The following is a 12,073-nucleotide window of genomic DNA, read 5'->3' on the forward strand; positions in this document are numbered from 1 at the left end:
AATCCAGTATTCTTATTCTTATTTATTTATTTGTAAAGGGACAGCACATATTAATGAACATTAAAAATGTAAATATGTAAAGATTATAGCCAGCGTGGCTAATTTCCATCTTCAGTCCCTCGGCAGCTTGATGTAAAATCATCTACAGGACAGAGAAAAGTACAACAACAATCACACAAGAGTACATAACACCAGCATACTCACTACACATACAACACACTCACTATACGTACAAATTAATTTCAAACAGTTCATTTGAAGTTCGAAGTCAAGAGTTTAAGAGTTAAACCAAGAGTTAAACCAACAACCCCAGGAGCGAAATACTTGGACGTACATTTCAGAATAAAAACAATTACATAGAGTGAATAGAATAGTAATAAAATCTGAATAATAATTACAGAAAAATGTGTAAACTAACTACCAATAGTTTACTTTGTTTAACAGCAAACATACCTGAGATTTTTCTATCACTTCTATATGTACACCCCAAGTCCATAAGCAAGCATGGCTTCACACTGAAAGCTCACAGGGGACATCTCTATTATGAAGAGATGATTGACAACATAATCCTCATTTTATTGCAGTTAGTTATGAGTCCTTTGACATTTCAGGTGCTGGTTTGGGAAACGGCCTGGCGTCTATACAGACTACATCTACCAAGGTCCTATGATCCTCGTTCTGGTGGTAAGGAAATATAATTTTTTATTTCATTGTATTCCCACGGATCAAATGTAATTGAGCCTTGGTCATTAAGCTGTCTCTGATTAATATTCTGTATCACGATTTTCATTGTGTTTATTTAATTAAGTCTTTGGATTTTCAAACTAGAAATCCATGTCAGTTAAGTATTTACAATGATGGTAATATTTTATGCAACCTTTATTTAAGTCATATCTTATGTGTTATTCATTGTGTTTTATAGTTAGAATATACACACTCTACTCTTATACCTTTGTCTTTGTACAAGTTAAAGGTGTATTGGAGGGTCCGTCAGATATTTTTCTCCATGGAGATGTTACTGCATCATCTGGAATGTTTCACAGTATGCTTTTACACCTTTATATCTTTATGGAGACCAAATCAGACCATGTTACAGGTCAGATCTGTGGAGACTCAGAGTGTCTGTTTTTCTAGGTATTTTTGAGCTATAAAAACTATCTGTAATTGAATAAATGTAAGGTAGAGCTGTTTAAAGTCATACTGTGGAACATGCCAGGCAGAGCAATGACATCTATATAAAAACAAGCAGGTGAGGGACCCCCAACCAAAAAGTTACACAGTGCATCTTTAAGTCATATTTCCCTATAGGTACATAGATGCTGTGACAGATCAAATGAAGTTTTACTGCAAGCTGGTTGTGGGTTTAACATTACGTAGAGTACATTTGGAGGCAGATGAGAAAAGGCTCTTACAGGCTAAAATGGCTCTTACATTTTACCTTGAAAGTCACTGAAGTACCCTGTTGCTATAGCATTAGCTGTTACGCACAATTAGTTTTAATTCTTCTTAGGGCAGCTAGCAGGTGTGAAATATTTAAATGTGTCTTATTCTTTTTGTTAGGGATGAAAAATGAGCAAATGATCAAAAACGTTTAAATAAAAATATTATATATTTTTGACCCATACTCAAAGCACATGTTCCTTATTGTTTGGTCCTGTTTAAAATTGAACTATGCCATTATATCCCAAAGGTGCCCTTTTTGTGAGGCATTAAGTGCACTTCTATAAACTATGAAACATATACAAGAGGCAGTTTATATGAATGGGCAGTGTGCCAGTATGTTTTAAAGGGCCCACATTACGCTACTTTATGATCTATGTTATAATGTTGTTCCCTCAAACCATTTCTTCTCTCAAGCTGAGAATACTGCTCCACCTGTGTTTCTAATGTCTATACACTTTCACTAGAATCATTTGAATAATTTCAGCCCTGGAACTGGCCATTTCTACTGAACTAAATGTAAAAAGGTAGCTGTTACCACTACCTGACATCACAAGGTGGAACAGAACATTTTGACCTTGGGCAATGTGGACAGACTAGTGATGGGTTACTCTAACATGTGTGAATAAAGCAAAACACAACTCCAGGTATGTTTTGAGGAGGTAACGACATTCTAACACAGCTTAAAGCTCACAAGAAGCCATTTTGTATAATGTTGGACCTTTAAGTGACCTGCCTAGAAGCTGATTTTATTTATTTTTCCCCTGGGTTCTTTGGTGCATTCTTTCTGTCTCAGCAAATGTACCAGATATTCCAGTATATATCACAACACACTATAATGACTACTTGTACTGCTACACTAAAGGGTTTTCCATATACAGTAGATGTGTTTTTGTCCATACCGTCATTTTCAGCCTGTCTCATCGGTATTCAGCGGTAACTTTACGGCTTAGCATTTGTAATACCACAAAGAGGATGCCATTACATATTAAGCTTGTCTGCATGACTTCTCCGTCAACATTGTGCAGGGTTTTTTTTTCTTTTCTTTTTTTTTTGGTTTTCCAATAACAAACTCAGAAGTGTATAAACATGTCTTCAAATATGTTAGTTGAGGTTTAGGTAAAAGTAAAATAAATTTACCCAAAGAAAGTGCAGAAATGTCACTTTAAATCCTTGTTTGACAAATAACATAAGTTTGTTTCATTTTTATTTAAAGCGCCCATATTCCTTTGTTTGCTGAGCTATGTTATAATTAGTGCTGTTAAAAAAATTGAGAGATTAATTAATTATGATCTGTAATTAATTAATCAAATTAATCTCTTTTTAATCTCACCTAAAAATTGCTGAGAAAAGCCTTCAATCTGAGGTATTTTCATTTAAATTAATTATTACATTATTGTGGCAGATCAAAAGACTGATATAGAACAAAACTAGAAAAGCACTCAGAGAGCGCAGACCTCCGCCAAGGACTACCCCCATTTTTTATATAAATTGCGATAAAATCAGTCTTCTGGATCAGATCCGGATCAGCCTTGAAAGAGGATTCCATTGTCCATCCCTGAGTCAAATTTCATGGGGTTTGGTCAATAATTAACCGAGATATTGAGAAACAAAATTTTTGGCCCCATTTACCACAATGATAACTAAAATTTCAAAGTGATCCAGAATCCAGGATTTCTTCCGGATCACCCCCAAAATGAAATCAGTTCTTCCTTTTCACATTTCCAACAAATCCTGAAAATTTCATCAAAATCGGTCCATAACTTTTTGAGTTATGTTGCTAACAGACAAACAAACAAACAAACAGACAAACGTCGGCAAAAACATAACCTCCTTGGCGGAGGTAAAAAAGTGACTTTATAAAGTCATTTATTGTTTAACAAACTTTAACAGATGCAGTCACTTACATTCCACAGTATCATCATTATTATTACTATTACTAATTTGCAGTGTTGGGAAGGTTACTTTTAAAATGTTTTCCCCTACAGATTACAGATTACATATCCCAAAATGTAGTTTGTAACTTAATCCATTTAAGTACTTAAAGTGAGTAACGTAATTTGAATACTTTGGATTACTTGATATTGTCATGTTTTTTAAAACGACATGAATGTAGCAACTGCATCCTGCAAATGTTGTTCTTGTTTGTTCTCTTCAAATTGGCTGTTGAGCCCAAGTCTCCATGAATAAGAAAGTTTTTGCTGTAAAGTAGCAAAGACGAGGAAATCTGAACATAATAACTTTTGTCTACTTAAAGACAATAAAAAGTCCAGTCTTTCCTTAACCATATTAAAAATATTATTGATAGAGAAATGCTTTATATATGAGATCACTGGTTTTAGTCCTGGTTTAGACCTGCTTTAGTCCTACTTTAGTCCTAGTTTAGTCCTGGAATGGGTTAGTCCTGGTTTTAGTCCTGGTGTTAGTTCTGGTTTAGTCCTGGTTTAGACCTGGTTTAGACCTGGTTTTAGTTCTGGTTTTAGTTCTGGTTTAGTCCTGGTTTAGACCTGGTTTAGTCCTGGTTTAGTCCTGGACTGGGTTAGTCCCAGTTTTAGTCTTGGTGTTAGTTCTGGTTTAGAGGCACAGAGGAGGAAGCGCGGTTTACGCAGCTTATGCGAGAAAACGTACGTGGCGCGCGGGAGGACAGCGGTGTCTGTAACTACGGAAGGAAACGTGGTCAGCGTGTTCTCAGGTTAATGACGATGATGAAGGTGTGTGTTTGTGTTTGTGTGTGTTTGTGTGTGTTTGTGTGCGTGTCCCCTCATGTGGCAGGTCACTATAGGACAGTAGTGCAGACATCATGACCCTATGCAGGTTGTTTTCACCAGTGACATTTACGTTGTAGGCGATTTTATATTTGTTATTTTCTTTTACATTTCACGTCGGGAGAATAATTTCCAAGACACGAATGTGTTTTTACCTGTGCACTGCTGACTCTGTTCTACTGGCTCTTCGACCTCGTCCATTGTGCGACTGTCGGCACCAACGTTAACATGACGTTTACGTCGCGTTTTGTGCGGCTTTCCGGCAATGAGTGGAATTACCGAAATAAAAAAAATTATAAATGTGTTTTTTTGTGTGTGTGTGTGTTGTTGTCCCAACAACACATAAATACAGATTTTATAATAAAGCTACTCGCATACAGTAACAGTAAAGTTAGAGATTAAAAATGAGATTAACGCGATTAAAAAACATAACACGCTAAATATGACTGTAATTAATTAATCGCAATTAACGCGATAATTTGACACCCCTAGTTATAATGTTGTTTCCTCATCACAAACATACCTGGAGTTGTGTTTCGTTTCATTCACAAACATTTAACACACAAACCCTGCATATTTAGAGTTCTTTTCTCAAACAGAAAACACTCTGTTCCACCTTGTGATGTCATATGGTAATACAGGAAGTGCTCCACTGTGTTTTTATACTCTATACATCTTCACTGTAATCATTTGGATCATTTCAGCCCTGGATTGCCGATCTCTACTGAATAAAATGTAAACGCTACCACTTCATGAGATCAGAAGGTGGAAAAGAGAATTTTGAGCTTTGGAGATGTAGAATGACTAATAATAGGGTTAAACTTCACAAGAGTCCTAATATAGGACTTGTTAATCAACCATTTTCAACATGTTTTAGTTTTTAATAGTCAACAATATACTCAATATTCCCATTGTATTATTGTTAATACAGCATTCACTATATTATTTCTCTCATTTCATTTCTTAAAGGCACGCCCACCTATAAGCAGTATCCACAATGTTACCGATTCTTCATATTTTGGATGTTAGCCAGAAGCTCTTTGAGATAGAAAAATAGTTTTATGTTTTGTGTTGTCTGAAGTGAAGATTCCCCCTTTCATCCTGGGTAGTCTAAGATGCTTTCACACTTACTCTACCCCACTCAATGAACTCCAACTATTTTTCTTTTGGAGTTTTTGACCATTTTGGTGTTGGTTCTCCTCTACTAAAATATCCCCTCTGTCCACTGTCAGGGATGCTATATTCTTTTTTATCTTTTCATCCTCTCTTTCGTAGTGAAAAAGTAATCTTCGCCAGAGCCACTTATTGTCTCTTCCTCGGCTGCTTTGTTCTGTGCACAAGCTTACATCTGCCTCCTGGAATATGCCTCTCAAATAGTTAAAACAGAGCTGTATCTTCTGCTACAGCTTAGAGTCTCAAACTATAATGGGGTAACAGTGATACGAAGTGTTCAAATGGGCTTTTGAAATTCACCCCCAGTGTACTTATTTATAACCTAATGTGGTTTTATGGTTATATTCCTGGTTTAATTATAATTTACTATTTTTATTTTACTTTTAGACATGTTTTATTCTTTGTTTAGATTACATTTATTATTAAAATTGTCCTTAATGGCATTTGTCTTGTTTTTTTAATATCTGGTTTACAGGTGCACTATGTATCTTTTTCAGTGTAGAGCCTGCTACCTGCCACTATTGCTTTTCTTTCAATGCTTATAGTACTTATTTCCATGAACACAATAAGGTAGCTTCTTCTACAGTAAGTTTTTCAAGGTGCTGCTGGCTGTAAACCTGTTATTAGCAAGATGGTGTAATGCCATGCTGTGGAACATTCCAGGCAAAACAAAAACATTTAAATGACGTCAAGTCAGCGAGCAGGTGGCAGAACTTCTACCAGAAAAGTTACATTGTGCACTTGGAGTGACTAAGACCTATTTTAGACCTTATTAAATCTTGGTTTAGAAGTAATTCTCAGGTATTCTTACCTCTTACCCGCTCTAAACTCGTGATAGAATTTCAGTGGAGTTGTAATCTGGTTTAGGTCTTGGTTTAGATCCATTAGAAGTTTCTGTCTATTGGTACTTGGCGTCATACTGGGGCTGTTCTAAATATTCCAGAATTAGAGATGCAACGAGATGCATCTGAAAATGAAAAAAGAAAAAAACACAAAATAGATTTAAACAACACATTTTCAGGAGCCTATGACCAATATGAGCATTCATAGTCCTGTTTAGGTGTTTCATTTTTAACAAAAATGTGGGAGTAACTGAAAAACTGTTGCCTTATGCTAGCTAGCTTGTGACTGTAATTGTATGTATGTGAGACTTGTTTAACAGCACAAATCAGATCACCAGTTCTAGTTACAACCAAGCCAGCTCTTTCTGGTCAGATTGTGTTCAAATAAAGATCAGATTAAGTTTATGAGTAACAGATCTTCTAAACAGAGCAGTGCTTTCAGTTAGCTTCAACACAGCCAGGGAATGTTGACGACATCAGCTGCAGCGTAGCAAGGTGTTTTGTTGATCTGGTTTGGACTGAAAACGTTTAATTTCACATAGATTATACCAAGAAATCAAATTACTTTCTGAGGCTGCACTTGTTGTGAGAACTTTGAGAATCTTTGGTCTAGACCCTTGATCCCTCGGGATCATCGTCAGGTCAGCATCATTTATTACGGCTCTTTCCAGGGGGTGAGGGAGCACTGTTACAGACTTTCAATGACATTATATCAACACTTAGGACACTATGGGATTATGCACATATACCGGATGCTCTTAAAGCCCCTAAACACCAGTGGAACCATTGGAGCTTTAGTTTAAGACCAGTAGTCCACATGTTCCCCCTCAACAGTGGAGGTCAGGTCACCGGGGCTTGGAAACTATTCCCTCAGCTATTTTCTCCTAGGTTACATCATTCACACTTATTGCGTGGGCTACTCATTTTATGTCATCACCATGTGGGAAAAGAGGTCTCAGGCTGCCCATTCAGAAACATGAGATTAGTAAGGCTTACAAATCTCCTTTTGAACAAATGCATATTTTAGTAATTGTGGTAAGACTTACTAAGGCCTTGTCATTTGGGAATTGCAAGAGGAAATTATCTTCTTCTTACTCTGATTAGCATATTAATTAGGGCCGAGTATTAGGACTTAGTCTCATCTTGGTATTGACAATAAGAGTATAAGACTGTAGCAAGTGAATTTAGATTTTTGTTTCTGTATCTGGATTTAACAAAAGCAACAACCAAAAAACTTCATAGTAATAAGTTATAGTAAATATATGCCATCATCAGTTCTCTCCTTCTCTGTGACCCTTCTTTTCTTTTCTTTTCTTTTCTTTTCCAAGTAGTGTATAATTCTTTAAAAACTGGATGTGGTTCTTTTGATGTAAAAGAAAAAATATTTTAATTGTATTAATCTTTCCCTCAATGGAAAAACACCCAGTTCATTTATATTCTGTTCAGAACATTAAATATCCCAAGCAAATGTGTTCTATTATAACTATGATTAACAAAAATGCAAATGTGTGGTAACTTTTATATCAACTTTTGAATGGATTGACCTGATAATTATAACTTTGAATATTCATTTTGGTCTATCTATAGCATACTCAACACCTGCCCATCTCTGGTGTAAGCTTCACCAGTATATCACAATCCAGGAAGCTCCTTTGTGTTTTTAAATTCATACACATTCACCAGATGTGTTTTGATCTTGCCACTGTTCAAATTTCCTTCATTACACAGTTTAGCATTTTTGGCAACAGCTAGAAAAACTACTTCACTTTTCAAAGCACCACCAGATGCCATGCCAGAATTCTCTATGGACAAATTTCATGTCAGCTATCTCTTTGCGAGATTTAGTACATACTTTCATGTTATATTACAGGAAATACCAAAGCTAAGGTGTTCAAAATAGTTCAAGAGCCAGAGATACTGTACCAGGACTGTAAAAACCCCATATGATATGACACGCCTAGCTTAACAGTGCCACATATTGTACAGTAAGGAAAATATGCTATGAAAAATACATGGCGCTATCATCTTACATTTTAACCTACATACACTTATGGGCACAGAATTGAGTAGGAGCTCAACACAAAAGTGGTTCTTGCTTGAACAAAAGCTGCTGAAAGAATAATAGGTGACCCTCTGCTGCTGTAAAATGGATTATAATGAAAAGTATGGCTATGTGCAAGTTTGGAGCTGGTGATGTGTGTTGGCAATGAGTCACTATATTAGTAACAGTGTGGGCGACCCTTTAATAGTTATGGGAAAATAAAAACTACAGTAATAGTGTAATATTTAAGGTTATTTTTGATTATTGTTTAAAAAGCGTTCAAGTACTCTACATGTGAGTACACACTGTTAAAATACTAGTACGCGAAAAACAGCTGCTACTTCCTCTGTTACTGCTGTGGTGGTGGCTCACACGATTGGTTGTTTCCAGATTCTTTGATTATGTCACACTCTCACATGGGGGGCAGAGGTCAGATTTTTTTTTTGGTTTGGTTTTGTTGTTTTTATTAGAAATATCTACAGAAAAAATTACAAATTATTAACTTTATATTTTATAGTGATTAAAACTGTAATCACATACTGTATATGATCATTAACAAAACTGTCATCTTGCCTCCATGCCAGTTTTACAATATAATACAATATTTAACTATTTGTATGTTCACTAATTTGGTATTATAGGTAGAAATCATAGATTGGATAAAGAAGTGAGCTAAGGAAATGTGACGTCACCCATCGCGTTTGTCTCCACGAAAACTGACGAGGCAAGCAGTTTTAGGAGTGAATTTTGAGCTGAGTTCCAGATTAAGAATAGAAATTTATTTTTGGACAAAATAGCAAAATAAAAACACCAGGATCATGTAGAGAGGTAGCCAGGCTGGCGCCACCTAGTGCCTCCACTCAATTTCATTTCTCTCCAGCGACTAGTTCAGGAATTGGAATACACTAGACAGTTTGCAAGAACACTGGAATTGCGAATTTGGCCACCAGCCAATCAGTGAAGATCCATATATTCTGTGTTGGCAACGATTCCAGAGATCGAGGATTTAAAGCTGGGACAAAGAGAATGTTCGGTGAATTTTATCAAGGGGAAAGACTTTATTGCCCTTTTTCCTACGGGACTTGGGAAAAGTTTAATATACCAGTTTGCATTACATATGTCACAACCAAATAGCAGTGATTGGTTAAATGAAAAAAAAAGTACCCGCCCGAGGGTTAATATGAGAATTTTAAGACCAAAATGACAAGGCTCAGTTACAAAGAGGGGTGACAGTTTTTTAATGTAATGTTAATTGGAGCCAGAGTCGATGGAGCCAGAAGAGCGCCCATGGTCACTTCAAGTTGTGAATGTGGCAGCTAGCGGATTAGCTATATCCATTTATATATACAGTCTATGGTAGAAACACACAGTATATGTTTGAATGTATTCATGTGGAATTTAGTTTTTTTAATAATTTAGATGATATGTTGAAGTGTGACCTTCTCTAGTCCTGTTCCCTTTCTGTTCAAATATTAATAACAGTTGTATCACTCATTATTAATTACAAACAATTTTCATTCTTGTTATGTGCTTTGTTCTGTACTTTTAGTTATTATGTTTTCTTATTTTTCTTTCCATAGATCAATTTTATTTTCCTCTTCAACATTGTGCGGATCCTGATGACCAAACTGCGCGCCTCCACCACATCTGAAACCATCCAGTACAGGTAAACAAACTGCCCCTGCAATCGGCACTGCCTAAATATTCAAAAGTCAAAACTCTTGAGGTATTCTTTTTGTACATCGTAAATAATTCATGTTTTCCACTTGACCGGCGATGGGTACAGGGGTCCCTCTTTTTATTCAACAAAGTAGTGGTGTGATAGCACAGATAGCAGACACTAGTGTCCAAAGATAGCCATGCTAACACTGTCATGTCTGCTCTGTTTCTCTTCAGGAAAGCGGTGAAGGCTACACTGGTGCTGCTGCCTCTCCTAGGAATCACATATATGCTGTTTTTTGTCAATCCAGGAGAGGATGAGATCTCACAAAGTGTATTCATTTATTTCAACTCATTTTTGGAGTCCTTTCAGGTGAGTTACCAGGAGAAATTACAGATATAACACAGACTGAATGTCATGTAATTGTATTCATAGACAGTGGTGGAAGAAGTATTGGTACTCAGTTTTTACTCAGTACTTTTAAAGACTAAAAAGTACAAGTATTGTGCGCAGATTCTTAGATCCATAAAGTTTCAAATGTAATGATTTTGATAAAGATTTGTGCTGAATTTTATTCAATAGATACAGTTGAACTGATTGACTGAATGAAACATTTTCTTCAGTTCTCAGACAATAAAAAGTACCTTTCATTTTTCAGTCTAATTCAGAAATGTAGTGGAGTAGAGAGTACAGATACCTGCTCTCTAATGTAGTAAGTTAAAGTAAAAAGTATCCCCTTTAAAATGTACTTATGTAAAGCACAGATACCGTAAGTGCAGTATTTTTTATAGCACATTGCATTTTAAAATTCTGCAATATAGGTGCAAATAAACAATATTATGAATAAGTTATATTAGATAGAGCAAAATGAACACCTTCACTCTAGTCATATTTTATTAGGGATTTAAAGGATTTTCAATTACCATAAGCCTCTGCTAATCATCTGCCCGTAGTATTCAACACGATGCTTCAATTATGTGCAGTAATTCTTATGTGAAAAATAGATTTTATCATTAAAAATAAAGTGAAGCATATAAACCAGTCCCAAGCCTGCAAATTGCTAAATATATTATAAATCTTAAAGAGGCGAAAAGAAAATCCAAATTAATTAGCAAATCCCTTCAAATGAGGAGGCAGATCATTTCCTGCCACAATCCCACAAGGGAACAGATGATTCTTAAGTGTTATGTAATGTTTTTTATGATTGAAATAAGACTGAAATTTGTTTTTTTCTCTAATTAAATCCTCACATTAAAACAAATAGGTGGATTTCACTTTGAATTGAACAGTGAAATAAACATTTTAAATTTGTTGATGTAGCCTAAATGAAATGAGTGATGGTTCTGCTGTTGCCAAAAAAGGACAGAGTGAATCAGTGTGATGCATGTGTTAAGCCCTTGTGTGTGATTAAATTGTGTTTATGCTGATGTTGTAACGACCCCTCTTTAATCATGTTTTGTCTCTATCTCACCTCTCACACAGGGCTTCTTTGTGTCAGTATTTTACTGCTTCCTAAATAGTGAGGTAAGCAGATTCACATCCTCTTGTATTGATCCAACATTTCACAGCTCCCTCTGCTCTAGACACTGGTTTTATAGTAGGGCTTTGGGCGTTTCCACTCTATCCTTTTGGTGGCCTCTGCTGTTCACGTGTGCACTGGGTGTGGGGTTGAGTGATGAGGAGTACAGCATTTATATTTAGGTGCAATTAGTCGTCACAGTGGACTAAGTGTGACATAAATGACATCACTTCTTACGCCTAGTGACAGTGCCAGGGCTAATTGGATAACAAGCCGAAATCCTATAAAAATAGCAATGAAATTTTACAAGGTCTCTGTAAGCACAATCTGCTTAATGTGTTGTTCAATAAAGGTTTAAAAGGCATTTAAAATGTATTTTGCTAGCAAAAATGTGGCCAGACTGAAGTTGGTGCACTATGTAATTTTTCTGGTTGAGGGTTTGCCATCTGTTTGTCTCCATGAAAATCTTATCATTTTGCTTGAAATGTTTCATAGTATAGCATTAAACTTATTAATCTTCCAACAATTCAATTACAAATGTCATCAATATGCATTCTTACTGTGAGTGGGCCCTCCTCTCCAAAGATCTCACCTGCAACTTGGTCTGGTGGTGTCTCCTGCTTGTTTCCATGG

General features: G+C 36.0%; 1 protein-coding gene across 1 annotated transcript in view; it reads left to right on the plus strand.

Annotated features, from left to right (window-relative positions):
- LOC110154202 (corticotropin-releasing factor receptor 1) overlaps positions 1-12,073 on the plus strand; it is a 92,147-nt gene that overhangs the window by 76,819 nt on the left and 3,255 nt on the right. The window contains exons 10-13 of the mRNA XM_020918162.2: positions 612-684; positions 9,842-9,927; positions 10,158-10,293; positions 11,404-11,445. Of these exons, the coding sequence (XP_020773821.1) occupies positions 612-684; positions 9,842-9,927; positions 10,158-10,293; positions 11,404-11,445 (337 nt within the window). The remainder of the gene's footprint in view (positions 1-611; positions 685-9,841; positions 9,928-10,157; positions 10,294-11,403; positions 11,446-12,073) is intronic.

This window comes from Boleophthalmus pectinirostris, unplaced genomic scaffold (assembly GCF_026225935.1).
Source record: "Boleophthalmus pectinirostris isolate CB_2022bp ecotype Guang Dong unplaced genomic scaffold, ASM2622593v1 HiC_scaffold_14, whole genome shotgun sequence".
NCBI classification, from domain to species: domain Eukaryota; kingdom Metazoa; phylum Chordata; class Actinopteri; order Gobiiformes; family Gobiidae; genus Boleophthalmus; species Boleophthalmus pectinirostris.